This window comes from Camelus ferus, chromosome 20 (assembly GCF_009834535.1).
Source record: "Camelus ferus isolate YT-003-E chromosome 20, BCGSAC_Cfer_1.0, whole genome shotgun sequence".
Classification (NCBI taxonomy): domain Eukaryota; kingdom Metazoa; phylum Chordata; class Mammalia; order Artiodactyla; family Camelidae; genus Camelus; species Camelus ferus.
The window spans coordinates 22,151,014-22,165,712 of record NC_045715.1 but is presented as its reverse complement, the minus strand read 5'-3'; the positions used below and the strand labels follow the sequence as shown (position 1 = coordinate 22,165,712).

General features: G+C 55.3%; 1 protein-coding gene across 20 annotated transcripts in view; it reads right to left on the bottom strand.

The window, feature by feature from the left end:
- The window catches only part of SYNGAP1 (synaptic Ras GTPase activating protein 1), a 31,120-nt gene that overhangs the window by 2,844 nt on the left and 13,577 nt on the right, over positions 1-14,699 (bottom strand). For 10 of the 20 annotated variants that reach the window (XM_032462821.1, XM_032462825.1, XM_032462824.1 and 7 more), the window contains 12 exons: positions 13,568-13,721; positions 13,246-13,344; positions 11,150-11,776; positions 10,870-11,014; positions 10,501-10,645; positions 8,764-9,000; positions 8,439-8,640; positions 8,055-8,233; positions 5,848-6,922; positions 5,316-5,489; positions 3,993-4,204; positions 2,773-2,866 (listed from right to left, as the gene is read on the bottom strand). In XM_032462821.1, the coding sequence (XP_032318712.1) occupies positions 2,773-2,866; positions 3,993-4,204; positions 5,316-5,489; positions 5,848-6,922; positions 8,055-8,233; positions 8,439-8,640; positions 8,764-9,000; positions 10,501-10,645; positions 10,870-11,014; positions 11,150-11,776; positions 13,246-13,344; positions 13,568-13,721 (3,343 nt within the window). Of the gene's footprint in view, positions 1-1,821; positions 1,902-2,772; positions 2,880-3,992; positions 4,205-5,315; positions 5,490-5,847; positions 6,923-8,054; positions 8,234-8,438; positions 8,641-8,763; positions 9,001-10,500; positions 10,646-10,869; positions 11,015-11,149; positions 11,777-13,245; positions 13,345-13,567; positions 13,722-14,699 lie in introns of all 20 variants that reach the window. The other 10 variants (XR_004313529.1, XR_004313531.1, XR_004313530.1 and 7 more) reach the window with 6 other exon arrangements.

Sequence of the window (14,699 nt, the reverse complement as noted above, 5' to 3'; positions counted from 1 at the left end):
CTCTACATCTCCAGGAAGCAGAAAGGCTTCATTCCTTTCCACCCCCACATTCCTTTCATTCCCTCACCCTGGACTCCCAGTTAGAGGGTGAGGGGTACCAAACCCTGCTCCCACCCCTGGTCCTATTCTGCCTGCTCCTACCACTCCTGGACCATCTCCTGGCTCCTACCCTCAGCTCTGGCTTCTGTTCCTCTGCAGGGAGAGAAGAAAGCCATGTGTTCTACCCTTCAGGTCACTCCCTTGGCTTTTAAAAACGCAGGCACAAAATGAATTTTTACATTAATGGCTGAGTTGCAGAAGGACCAATACCTGAAAGTGGTTTAGAAAAAGTGTCCAAATTATTTCCTGGACCACAGGGCCAGGCAACCTAGCTGTGTATGATCAAATCTCTAAAAGACATAAAAACATTTCAGCAGAGGCTCCCAGATCAGCTCTTCCTTCCAAATCAAAGAGCTCATCTCTCAGGTCACTCAAACCCCAGATTTAAGCCAAACCGCGAGCTTGCTGAACATCTCACACATTTTCCACAAGTCAGCGAGAGAGGAAATTACATATGGTGGGGTATCCTGAGTGTGGCAGGAGAGCAGGGGAAGGAAACCTCAGATTCCCTTCCCTCTGTTTGTCTGCTGGCAACAGCACATAGGCATCCCCCCTACACTCCCATGGACCCAAATTTAGAAAGCAGATAAATTAGGGTGCCATTATTCATTTTACAAAAGAATTCACTGCAGGAGTCCTTTAAATGGTGAGGTCCCCTGGTGCCTTGTAGCATCTGTTTTCAGATCACTAACTACTTTGACAGAGAGGCTGGGCAGGCAGAGAGTTAAAATTACAGTGTGAGGAGCCACTGCCCACTGCAGATCAGTCCCACAGGAAATAAAGCATCTCAGAAATGATGTCACTGGCTGACAGGTTCCCATTTACTGGCTTTTTAGGTAGGATTCTGCGTCCGGCAAGGCCACTGGGTGGCGGGAGATGGGGAGTGAGTGGCATCAGCAACCCCTGCATTTATTTAACTTGCTGTTCCTGGCATCTCTGCCTGGGAATCAGCATGGCTACCCAGCCCATGATCTTATCTGGGAGGACATCTCACTCCACTTCCAACTCCCATGCCAGACGGGCCAGTCCACATCCTAACATCTGTCAAGGCTCCTTCTTGCTCCACTCACCCTGCTTACGTTCCCGACACCTTTCCGAGCCCCCCAAAGTCTCCCTGAGTTAACCACCCACTCTTAATTCCCACCCAGTGGGACCGAATAGGAGCCCCAGAAGCCTTCTACCTCACAGATGTAAGGAGGGAGGAAGAGAGAGAAGCAGGTGAGGGGTGGAAGGAAGGAGGGTTCTCTACAGAACCAAGGTGAAGGAGAAGGAAGAGGAAATCCCAACCTACCTGCCGCAGTCAGCACAGCCCCTCTAGCCAGGGCCCTCCAACCCAGCACCACCACCCCTTTAACAAACTCCACCCCCAGTGTCCCAACCCCAAGGACGCTTTGGTGAAATGGGGGGTGACAGACATACACTGGAAAGGCAGAGGAAGAGAACTGAGAGTCAGGAGGAGGCTGGGGTGGGTTTTGTAGGAAAGGGAGTGTGATCAGGGAATGTGCTAGGCCGGCCTAGGGTCAAACGCCTACTGATGGTGAGGTGGCCCTGGACAGTTCTGGGAGGCGGCGGAAGTGCTCTCTTTGGGCGGTGCCTTGGGAGGTGGGTCTGTGCAGGAGGTGTCAGGAGGGTAGGGTCTGTGGAGGTTCTCGGGTGTGGAGGGCAGCAGTGAGAGGAGGGGAGGCTCTGGAGAGTCAGAGGGGAGTGGGCTTCACGACCAACCTGCAGTGGTCCGGAGTCACCTCCCCCTGTGTCCTCCGCCCGTTGTCAAAGCGGAACCAGGAGAATTACCTGATGAGGAGCTGCAGGGGGAGAGAGTGGGGTCATGGGGTCAGGAGCCTTGGTGGTGGTCGAGGGGGAGCCTGGAGGTCAGAGCGGAGGAGAGAGGAGCATGGGTGGGAAAGTGAGCAGAACTGGGGGGGAACAAAGGGTAAGAGTGCAGGAGGGAGGTCCTGAAAGCTGGCTGCTGAAAGAGAGGGAGGCAGCAGGGAGCTAGAGAGGCTGGTCAGATGTGAGGACCAGAAGGAGAGACAGGCCAAAGAAGGCTGGACTTCAACACTGAGGGAAGGATGGGAGAGCTTGCAGGGAGGGTGGGAGGCCCTCAAGATCTGAGGAGTCAGGAAGGGGAAGCTAAGCGGGAGCTATCAAAGAGTGAGGGAAATTGGGGAGCCAAGAGAACAGTGGTGACAAGGACCTCAAGTCCCCAGGGCACCGTCCAGAGCCTGGGGAAACTGGACCTCATACACTGCCCTGTGCTCTGTTCTAGCAAACTGAGCCTCTGACCCTCCTGTCCCAAGAAGAGCTCAGACGAAGCTGAACTCCCCGACTTCAACAGAAGTGGGCACAGATGGGGCAGGGGTTCCAGGAACTGGTGGGGTCTGGGGGCAGAGAGACTGAGGTTCCAGTAGGAGGTCCTGAAACGCAGATGGGAGGAGGGAAGACAGGGTGGGGAGGCACAGGGGTGGGGCCGACACTGCCAGGAGTGACAAAGGCACAGACGATGGGATGAAGATGGGGTTGCTGGGGGAGCTGCTGGAGCAGCCAGTGGACAAACGGAGGACAACAGGAGAGACAGATGGTGATGGGGCTGGGGTGGCTGGTGCAGTGACTGCACGAAGGACAGTGGGATGGATGGGGATGGGACACGGAGAAGATAAATGACATTGTAATTTCCACCTGAGCGTCGAGCAGCCTCTTCTTGGGTTCGGGCAGCGGCTCAGCCATGGCGGGGTGGTCCCGGCGCAGCTCCTCCTCCACCAGCATCAGCCTGAAGGGACGGGCTTCAGTGGGGTTAGTGGCGGGCACAGGCTTGGCGCCTGCCCATGAACTCCTGGTCCCAGGGAACCCCCGCAGTTCTCTGGAAAAGCCTTGTGCATCCTTCTCCCCTGCCCTCAGAATCCCTCCACTGTTCCAATCCCCAAAGACTCCCTGTCATTCACCTTCCTCTCAGGGATGCTCACATCTCCCTGCTAAGGAGTTTTCTTTGCCTCAAAGACCTCTACTACCAGACACTCTGGCACTCCAAGCTCCCTTCACAACAGTGCCCTCCCTAGACCCTCTGCAGCTGAAGACCTGGCTTCTACATCCCCCCTCCACCTCACAGAACCTAGGCCATCTTCAGGGCAGCTCCTGGACACCCCTTGCCCAAAAGGAATCTTTACATAGTCATTCCCAGCATCTCCCTGCCTTTGAAGAAGATTCTCCAGGTGACTGCTCACAAAGGATTTCAAAGCAGCGGTTTTCAAAACAGTTTCAAGTCAAGCAGTTGTCTTCTAATTAATTTTACTCAAAAATACATTTAGAATGGATTGAAATGGAGCTGGCTCTGGCTGAAGTGGGGCCTGGGGTCCCACCAATTCTCAAGAGAACTCACCACATCCCCCCTGCCTTGTTGAGATGCCTCCTTTGGAGCCCAGGGCTTGGGAGAGCAGTTAAAAATGTGCACAGGCTAAACAAGCATCATTCACTTTCTAATGGAACACCTTTCCGAGACTGGAGAGGAAGGGTGTGCCCAGGATGGGGTAGTCGGGCTACTATGGCTAAGGGACCCATGCTTAGGCTGGCTTGAGAGTAAGCAGTGGGGAGTCCCAGCCTAGGCCTGGTCCAGACACACAGTGATGGTTGGACAGTAAGAGGTAGTTTACCAAGGGCTTCAGAAGTTACTCCATCAGGAGAGAGGTCGGGGTTTAGTAAAGGAATGTGTAATGCACTAAGCAAGAGGCTTCTCTCCATCAGGTGATGGGAGAGTGGGTGGCATCCCCGGGAGCAGGGTGGTGGGCTTTCCTCGTGGTGTCCTGAGTTGGAGGAAAGGGGCTGGGGGCTGGAGGGGGAGCTCACTGCCCCTCTTTAGCCTCACCCTCTCCTTTGCTCCTCCTCCCCGGGCCGCTCCTCACCTGCCAATGATGCTCTTGATTTGGGAGTCCTTCTCCACCTGCTGCTGCCTTAGCCTCTTCTCGCTCTGCTCCAGCCGGGCCTGATACTGCATCAGGATTTTGCTAGTCTGTTCCTCCTGGGACAGCAGCCTCCGCTCATACTCTTCCAGCTTCCGGTTGGACATGTGCAGTCGCTCCTTCAGTGAGTGGATCTCCTCCTCATACTCCTTCACCTGCCCGCCGGGCACACGACCCCGCACTGTGAGGGGTGCTGTGCCCAGAGCCCACCACCCAGCTTCTATCCCTGCCTGCCAGGCACAGCCGCTGCACGGTAAGGGACATCCCAGCCACCTTCTCTAGCCCTTTCCTTGCCTGTTGATCATACACACAGTGGCTTTTAAAAAGGCCATTCTATGGGGCTGAGGCTCCCTCAAAATAGAGCAAGATCATAGACTCTCACTCCCTGAGAGGAATATACATGCTCTCATGTATCTGGACATGTGTGGACCTGCACCTGGACTTAGACCCACAGACACACTCTGAATGCATTTTGTCCTCAGCTTGTTAAATGGTGCTGGAAATAATTTATTATATGGCCTGAAGATATTCTCTTAGCTCAAGTGCATCTAAATCAATCCGAACATTTTGCTCTGTTCAGAGACCACTTGCCTCACAAAACCTCTCTGCTCCCCCAAGTTGGAGTCATATAGTCTTTACATATAATCTAATACACAGCCACCCTCTTCCTCATCCTCTTCCCCATCCTTGCAGCAACGGCTTCCCATAAAGGAACTTTCTGCTAAGTGTGTGAACCCCAGAGCTCTTGCTGTTTTTTGCTCTGGGCCACTACCAGCTGAGAGTCAGGATACTCTTTCCACACGTGGGCTGATACACCCCACTTTCCAACATGCAACCTCTAACCACCAACCCTCTGTCACCGATGTCCATGGGACAGTGACTGTGTAAGCTGTACTTCACTTGTAGTACAACTGTAACCTCTCTGCCCCCACCCAATTTATCAGCTCACACTGCTGGCCAAGTAACTTTCCTGAGCAGTCACAGGAGCCAGGGCTTATGTTCTCCCTGGGGAAAAACATAGATGTAGTCTAACAGAGAACTGTGATGTGTGCAACCCACAAAACAGCTGAAAGTGGCTTTTCAGTGGACTGATTGTATCTGGCCTCCCTTGGTAGACTGAGGACTTCTCCAGAGAGGGGATCAGATCTTTGTCCTTTCTTTTCATCGTAACTACCCGACCCCAGATGTTGCCCTTGGAAGGCACTAGAAGTCTGCCCTGTGGGTAAAGGGAAGCACAGGGCTTGGGGATGGTAGGGCCCCACGTACCCTGTCCAGCCGGCTCTCATCCATCGACTTAGAGTACTCCTTGAGTTTGTACTCCTCCCGCTCGATGTGGGCACTCTCGATGTCAGCCGACAGGTGAGGCATATTGGAGACCCAGGCCACCGTCCGCTCGGAGGCTGGCATTGTAGGGTTCAGTGTGGAAGGCGTCTGAGAATGCTGGGACAAGGCGGGGGGCAGACGGAGAGAGGAAAGGTGGGAGAAGGTGTAGTGCGTTTAGAGAGTGGGCATTGCCAAGAGAGGAGAGTCCCCATCCTGTTCCCCTGCTCTAGCACGGATCACCTCGTGAAAGCTATCATTAGTTATCAGGTCTCCCCTTTGAACGTGCGTTCCACAAGGGCAGGGAGTTCTGTGGGTCACCACACAGTGCCTAGAACAGCACAGGCGCACAGCAGGGACTCTATGTGCACTTGTTTAACGAATTAAAGGAGGTGAGAAAATTGTAACTTGAGACCACAGACTCTGTTCTACCCCCACCTCCCCAACCCATTTCCTTCTTCCTCCCACCCTCACCTACCTGCTTGGTGATGGAGGGCTTGAGCCCCCCACCCCCTCCGCCACCGCTTCCCCCGCTGCCCCCAATGCTGCCCTCCTTGCTGAGGCTCTGCTGCCGTGGACGGGCAGGGCCGTAACTCGGCTCCGGTGACTGCAATAGATTCCCGCTGGATGGCCGGGGTTTCTGGGCCGCGCTGACCGTCAACTGCTGAGACTTGCCCCTCTGCAATGGAGGCGGCTGGCCCCCGCCACCCCCACCACTGCCCCCACTGCCGCTCCCACCTCCAGGCCCTGGGGGGACAGGCCTCTGGGGACCAATGGTGATCTGGGGAGGGGACAGCATGTGTTGCAGGTTGTCCTGGAGTGAGAGCTGCCGACGGGTGAAGTCAGTGCCAGAGGGTCCAAACTCATCACTGTAGCTGTGGCTGTGAAGGATGGAAGCAGCGGGGGGCTTGGGGACCCCTGAGGAGAGGTCCTCACTCTTGCTATAGCCATGGAATGGGGCGAAGGTGTCCCCTGGGGGCTCTCCACCTCGGTGGTGGTGATGGTGATGATGGTGGTGATGGGAAGAGGGTGGGCCATGGCCACCACCCCCTCCGTGGCCCCCTGGGGGGCCTGGCCCATCAGCAGCCATGTGGAAGAGAGGGTTCTGGAAGGAGAGGGGGATGCGCAGTTGCTGGGCAGGGACACCGTCCGTGGTGACGCCCATCTGGCTGAGGCGCATGCCGGCTGCCGTGATGGACGAGCCACTCCCCTGGGAGAGGCGTCCAGCGGGCGCAGGCCGCAGCCCCAAGGCCGCCGTCAGAGAGGCCTGGCTAGAGTGCAGCAGGTCCCCAACGGCCGCCAGGTTGGACACGCTGCTGCTGTTCAGGCGGCCGCCCGGCCCGTCACCCTGCAGATCCAGCATGGAGACGCTCTTGTTGACACTCAGCATCTTCTGCTCTGGCTCCGTGATGTCCGAGCTGCTCGTGCAGTACGCTGGCGAAGATCGGGCCAGGGGCGGACGGCTTACGTAGAACAGGTCTTTCCCCCCACCAGGCGGCGGTGGAGGTGGCTTTTCCTTGGTTGGGGAGGGGAGGCGAGCCATGTCCATAGAGCTGTTGGAAGGGAAGGGGGCACACGAGTGGGAGGTAAGACCAAGGCTACCAGCAGTTGAGCCTGCTGTGGTCAGGCACAGGCCTCAGGGTGAGAAGTGGGACCCACAGGAAGGGCTGAGAGCTGGTGGTGGCAGCTCTGGAGAGGGCAGGCAGGCAAGGAGGATAGGAGGGGATATGAGGAAAAAAGGAAAGGACAAGGCCCCTCCAGGAATGGAGGGAGGCCTCAGGGAGGGGAGATGGGGCAGCAAGAGGAGGGATGAGGGGCAGATCTGGGCAGATATGGAGGAGATGAGGGTGCATGGAGGAGAAGAGGAGCGGCAGAAGGTGAAGGCCACTGGAGGGGGAGAGGGGAGCAGACAGGAACTGAGAGGAGGGTGGGGGAGGGGAGAGCCCCTCACCTGTTGAGGCCTCGAGCCATGAAGGACTGAAGGTCGATGGAGCTGGAGAGAGATGGGAAGAGGGGCAAGCACAGACAGAGAAGGAGAGAGGCGGGCAGAAGTTGTGGACGTATGGAAGGAGAGGCGGGAATGTGGAATGGGAATGGCGTCATGGAGGGAGAGACGCGGGCAGAGGAACAAGCAGGGCGTCATCAAAATAACGGGGGCAGCAGCTGTGGCTCAGGGCCACGCCACCAGACAGAATGCTGCAGCGGAGGAGGCCCTGCTGGGTGGGGTCCAGGTGCTACTTCGCACTTTGTGGCAAGGTCTGCGGGGCTCTGGTGGGGGAGCTGGGGGTAGTGCTTCTCTACCAACTAGTACAGAGGTATCTGAATGTTTTGGCACCGGGTGGCTGATCCAGTGTGTACTGGCTGGACCTCAGGTCTGGAGCAGGCACGGGCAGGCAGAGGGACAAAGCAAAGTGGAGCTTGCAGCCGGACACCCTTGGCTTACACCAAGCTAGAGCTAGAGGAATCTCTGCACTTTTTCTGGGGGCTCTGTTTCTTGCTCCATCTGGCTTTAAAAGGCTCTCAGCCTCACCACTGGCTGTACCTGTTTCCTTACCATTTGCTCTAAGAGCCTGCTTCTCTCTCCTTTCAAGCCCTCAAGAGATACACATGGAGCCCAGTGGAGTGTATTAGGACAGAAATGTAAGGGCTCCTAGGGTGCAGGTGTGGGGGTCCCAAGGCGCTCACCTGTTGAGGTCCCGCATCATGTAGCCCTGCATCTCGGCCGAAGGGCCCCGCAGCACCATGGGCTGAGGCCGAGGCCGCTCGCTCTGACGGCTTGGCTGCCTTTGGATGTTGGGGTTCCTCAGAGCTGTGCTGATGTCGTTGAGGAGCCGGGGCAGTGGGCCCAGCTTCAAGAGGGCTTCCTGGAACAGGGAGGCTGTTACCTGGGAGCTAAGTGCCCAGCTTTAAGGGGACCTCAGAGGATTCAGGTGGGGTGGGTGAGCTGGGGGAGTGGTAGTGACACATCTGGGAATAGGGAAAGGAGAAAAATCTGTGCAGGGGGTGGGTTTCTCAGGCCACAGGAGCCTCTGGAGACCTCTGAGGATGGGCCAAGGGGCATTTGCTGACCTTGCTGAGCTGGGGCAGCACCTCCCAGAGCAGGGCGTGCAGTGTGGAGAGCTCTCGGCCCAAGTCAATGTAACCCTCAAAGCTACTGCTGTTGGTTAGTGTGTCCAGGTTGGAGATCTCGTACAGGAACTGCTGCATGGAACCCCACTCCAGCTCCAGAAACTCATTCATGAATCCCAGAAAGTCCTCCTTTGAGGTAAACCTGGCCAAAACATCCAGAAGGTAGAGGTCACACACAGAAGACCTCAAACCCACCCCTGTCTCCTGGGAGACCCTTCCCGCCCACTCTAGCCCCACCCTACCCCCTGCCTGAGGCTTCCCTCACTTGGAAAAGTTGGCCAGGTTCTGGATGACCTTGGCGATGAGGGTGAGGGTTCGTGAGGTCTGCTCATCTGGGTACTCCTGCATGAGCCCAAAGAGACTGGGCGACATAATGGCTGGGCAGAGGAAGCGCAGGAAGAGCGAGGCGCTGATCAGCCTGTCAGCGATGTCCTCCCGGCCCCGCTCTGCGCAGCGCAGTCGCCAAGATGCAAACACTTCCTTCAGCTCTCTCGGGAACACGCTGGGGGGAAGGGGTGGGGAGACAGAGAGAGAGAGAGAGAAAGAGAGAGACCGGGACTGAGCCCCAGAGACCCTCAGCTTCCAGGGAACATGCTGAGGGGGGTGGTAGGAGGTGAGGGTGTGGAAACAGGTGAGAGAGACAGGGAGGGGGGACTGCAGGAGGAAGACGGGAGGCTGCTGGAGGAAGAGGGCGACGGCAGAGGGCACAGACAGATAAGGGAGAGAGAAACGAAGGAGGAGAGAAGTGAAGGGAAAGAGACACGCGGGAGAGAGATGGAGGAGGGTGTGAGAGAGACAAGGAGAGGAGGAGAAGAAAAACAGACACCAGGGAGAGACAGAGATGGGAGAGAGATGGAGGGTCACTTGAGGTACAGGGAGCTCGGACCCCCCAACTCTTCTGGATTCCAGGGAAATGGGGATGGAGGTGCCCCAGGCATGATCCCCAGTCCCTGGAATGGCTCAGAGCTCACTCCCCCCACCTCCCAGTTCCTCCTCTTCAATGTCCCATTGACACCTTAAACTCTGACTGTGTAAAGCAGAGCTCACTGTGGCCCCCACACCTCCAACAGGCTCCTCCTCCTGACTTCCCTGGTTTGGTCAATGAGACCTCAGGTCTCCCAAACCTCAGCCTCATGGCCTCTTGAGCCATCCTCGACTTCCCACAGACACCCCCTCCTTTCCAATCAGCTGATGATTCTTGATGATCCTTTTCTCAGAGGGTCCTTACAGCAGCCCCTTTCTATGCGTCCCTGCCATCATCCTGATTCAGGATCTGATTTCCATGCCTGACCCATTAACAATAGCCCCCAACTAGCCTAGACTTCATTCTCCCTACTCCAGTCACCTCCTGCACCCCCTTAAGGATTAATCTTCTCAATCGTGATACTTCTTGGCACCGACACCATTAATGGCATCCCATGACCTACCAATGAACTCAAACTCCTTTCCCTGGCAGCGGAGGCCTTCCGGATTCTAACTCCACTCGCCCTGTCCAGACATCTCTCCCACCACTCTCCTTTACAAGCCACATGCTCCATTAAACCAGTTTCAACTGCTGTCCCGAGACCTCTCACCTTCACGCATGTGCCTGTCCCATAGCCTTCTCCTGAAATGTCTTCTTGGTCCACCATATTCCATACCTCAAAACCTGACCCAGTCTTTGAAGCCCAGCCCAGAGGCACCTCCTCCATGAAGTCTTTCATGCTTATCTCAAAGTTCTGCTTTCTCTGACCTTACGTTGCACCGTGGGGGGACCCTTACTTGGCACTTAACATATACTACACTGTTCTGTGGTTTTTTGTGTGTCTGATTTGTCCCTACACATTCTGGTGGAGGCCCTCTGAGGGCAAGGGCCAAGCCTCATTCCTCTCTGTCTACTCTACAGCACTGAGACCAATGCTGTGCCCATAACTGGTCCTCTTTGAGGATGGACAGATGGATGAACAGATGAACACACGACTTCCCCAACCCTGGCCCCCCAACCCAGCGTTCCCAGTCTCACCAATGGGAGTTGACCACCTTGCACAGGGCCAACTCACAGCACATTCGCAGATTGGCCTGGTGCTCTGCCAGACTGGAGGCCGTGCACTTGATGGGGTCCACCTCACAGTTCTCCTCAGATTCATACAGAGCACGGATGAATTCCCCTGGGGGTGGGGACACAATGGGGGGAGGTCACACTTTCTAAAGGCAGGGACAGGGGCTGCCTAGGTTCACGGAATCTTGGAATTCAGTTGGAGGCCAGAGTCCAGGGACTCTAGGCTTGGAAGCATCAAGCTGAGGAAGGGTGTAACTGGGGTCTGGAGCAGCTATGTTTAGGGCTGGGTGGGCAGCTGGTAGGCTAGGAAAAAGCCCTGCGGGCGGGTCATACCAATGGCATCCTTGAGGTATTTCTGACCAATCAGTCTCATGTACTCTTCTATGGCTTTAGTGGCGAGCGTGTTCTCGCGGAATATGAGGTGTTCCCGTTCCATGAACCGGTCCACCTCAGACATGGCCATGTCTGAAAGGAAGTCCTGGGGCCCAGGAAAACCCAAGGGTCAGCCTCTATACAACCCAAGCTCACAAAGACAGAAGTGTCCTATCTTTACAGTCCCCATAAGCAAGTGTCCACACCCAGATCACCTTTTCCTTGAGGGCATGACACTCACCTTGGCTTTGCCTGTACTCTGCAGGATGTGAACCAGTGCACTGGCAACCTCCTCCTTGCCCTTGACATTCAAGGCGGGCTCCAGTACTGCACACAGCATCCGATAATGGTTGGTGACGTACTCTGCAAACTCCTTATACAGCTCCATGGGCAGGATACTCATTGTCTGGTAACGTGCTTTCAGCCGCACAGCCGGGCAACCGCCTTTGCCCTTGCCCCCTGAACCGCCCCCTGAGCCCCCGCCCCCTCCTGAGCCCCCCATGCCCCCAGAGCCCCCACTGCCTGTTGGCAGGGTTACGGGGTACCACTGCTCTGTGAAGTGGCGCCCGGCCAGGGTGGCCACAGGCACAGTCACTAGCCCGACATAGCCCGCCTTGTCCTTCTTGCGCTTTTTGTCTGAGTCACGGTACAGATGCAGCCGCAGGGCCCGGACAGCCGGCAGGTTGTTAAACTCGAAGTGCTCGCCCCAGAAGACGGTGTCCCCTGAGGCTGAGCGGGGCTTGGAGGTGGTGCGTGCATACAGCATGTCGTCTAGGCAGAGCTCACAGTAGTACCGCTTCTTGGGGGGCAGTTCCCTGGCCTCTATGATCCACAGCTTCAACACGTTGTCCACCCGGCGGCTGTTGTCCTGGCGTGGTAGGGTGGGCATGGTGGATAAAGGGGCAGGGACAGAGAGACAGAGACACCAAGAGAGAAGAGACAGTGAAAAAGTGAGACAGTCTATGAGACAGCAATCACAGGGCTGAGAAAGTGTATACTGGATTCAACAGTGTTCCCCCGCCCCCGCCAAGTTCATGTCTACTCGGAACTTGTGAATGTGACTTTATTTAGAAATAAAGTCCTTGCAAATATAATCATACTAAGATGTGGTCATACTGGATCAGAGTGGACCCTAAATCTAATGACTGGTGTCCATATGGAGAGGAAGATTTGGAGACCAGAGACACACAGAGGGAAGATGGCCATGTGAAGATGGAGACAAAAACTGCACACATGCAGCTACAAGTCACAGAATGCCAAAGACTGCCAGCAACCACTAGAAGGGGTGAAGAGGCAAGGGAGGATTCTTTCAGAGTTGCAGAGGGAGCAAGGCCCTGCTAACACCTTGACTTAAGACTTTCAGTCTTCTGAACTGTCAAGAGGATAGATTTCTATTGTTTTAAGCAGCCCAGTTTGTGGTAATTTGTTTTAATAGTCCTGGGAAACTAATACAGAAAGAAGGGTAGCTCATACATCAGACACTAGAATTAGAATTGGGAAAAAATTTAAAAGCTAGAATAAGAAACCAAAAATATTAAGGTGAAATTTGAACAGGAGAACTGAGGAGTCCTTCAAAGACAATCAGAAGTTAATTGGGAAAAAACTAAGAATTGTATAAATGCAGAATAGGTGAGACTATATAGTAGTGTGCAAAGGGCCTAAGGGATTACAATTGACCACAAGCTCCGGCAAGGTGCAGGTGACACTGCAATGTGAAAGACTGTCTGGACTCTGCACGGGGTAGATCGCATCCAGCATCTTGGGTCTAGTTTTTGAGAAGGACATTGACACACAAGGATGCTCTCAGAGGAGGGCCATCAGGACTGTGAGCTCACTGGAAACTGGGAAACAGAGAATAGCTGATAGAACTGGGAACATTTCTCCTGGAAAGTACATGTCTTGGGAAGAACACAGACTCAGAATCTTGAAGCCAAAGGGACAGAGATCATCTAGTCCATTCCCACCAGTTTGACAGAGGAAACCAAGCTCCAGAGACCTGGCTAACTGACAGTTCTATATGTCCTGCAGAAACAGGACTGCAAGCAGGGGCTGGGCGACAGGGGATGTCAGGGGATTAGTGGGACATCCCTTCCTGCAGAGATGGACCAGAGAACTTCCAGAATCCAATCAACTCTATAAGTCTATGATTTCTATGGTAGGGAAACAGATCATAAAGTAGAAAGGAGGGGAAAAGAAATGGGGGACTCAGAGAAAAATGGGGTCTCCTCCTGCTCCTCCGGGTCCCCTCCACCTCACTCCCCTCTCCCCTAGGCCCCCAGCTGCCCCTGCAGCTTGACCTCTGCCTTGCCCACTCTGTGTCCCCTTGACTCCCAATACCTTGTTGGGTTTTACTGCCCGCTGTAGATTCTCGATCCATTTGTCCCTCTCAGCCGCAGAACGACAGGCAAAACATTTTGTTCCTGATGACGTTGTTACCTAGAGAGGGTGTAGGGGTGAGACGGGGCTCCAGAGTTGCAGTGACTCCTAAGGCCTGAGGCCCACCACCCTCTCTCCCTCCCTGGCCTACCCTCCTGTCTCCCAGCCGCAGAGGCTTCTATTCCCTTGACATCCCCACCTATGCCGCTTTCTCCAGGCCTTTCCGCCCTCATGCTCCGTTACCCCTGCCCTTGGGCCTGCCCCAGCCCATTAGACCCAGTACCTCAAAACAGAACTCCTGGCCCAGGATGGAACTGTGCACTGGCTTGATAATGGAATCTTCATCCAAGTTGAGCTCCAAGGCCTCGGCCGCACTGCTAGGACTCAGCAAGGACTCATGAGAGTGTGACTCCTTAAAGCTCTGCATCAGCCGGGCCCTGGTAGGCAGGGGGGTTCAGGAGGGAGGATCAGGGCCCCACTATGCACACACCCCCAGAGCCTGCATCATCCACCTGGCTCTAGGACGGAGACCTGGGGAAAGGACCTCCTAAACCCACTTCCCAAGTGGACACAGACACAGACAGAAAGAAACCCAGTCTATCCCTGGGGATGGACATGAGGGATACGAAGGAAACTCGAGCCCTTTATGAAACACACTCCCCTCAACCTAAGGGCTGGGGACACCTCGAAATATCTCAACCCAGAAACGGACCATGGCGGGAAAAAAAAGGCGAACAGGTGGGCCTTGGACACTTCTAGGTGGGACTTCCAGGTGACCCCCCAAACACCAGAGCCTCAATATAAGGGGGAAAAAAGTAGAAGTAAAGAACCAAAAGCACAAAGATGCTTGTCCACGCTGGCACACAGGCAGGGCCTAAAAAGCATTTATTGAATCAAAGAATGAATGGGGTAAGAGAGACCAGTTTTAGCAGGATCAGGGGAAAGAGTGAGGGAAATCACAAGAAATAGGAAAAAACTGTGGGCAGAAGAGTGAGAATGGAGATGAGAGGCTGAAAATGATGACTGGGGAAGGAGAGGAGATGGGGACAGAAGGAGAAAGGGATGAAGAAAAGGTACGTGTGCAGGAAGATAGGATGGGAGATGATGAGGAGGGGTGACCACAGAGCTGGACGTGGGAACAGATGTAGGGGACAAGAGGGGATGAACTTGGGCAAATCACTGCGGGAAAGCAGGAGGTGAAAGGGGCCACAGGACAGTGAGCGAATGGAGCCAGCTAGGGGCTGGAGAGTAGAGAGCAGTAGGGAAGCGGGAGGGGGAGCTTGGGTGTGGGAGCCTCCATGAAGCTATTTATAGCAGCCCCGTCATTCTGGGCTCCGTTGCCGTCAGCGCGACGCTCCCCCGGCCCCCCGCCCCCGCGGCCAGGAATACCATGCCCTCACCCCCCACCGGCCCCA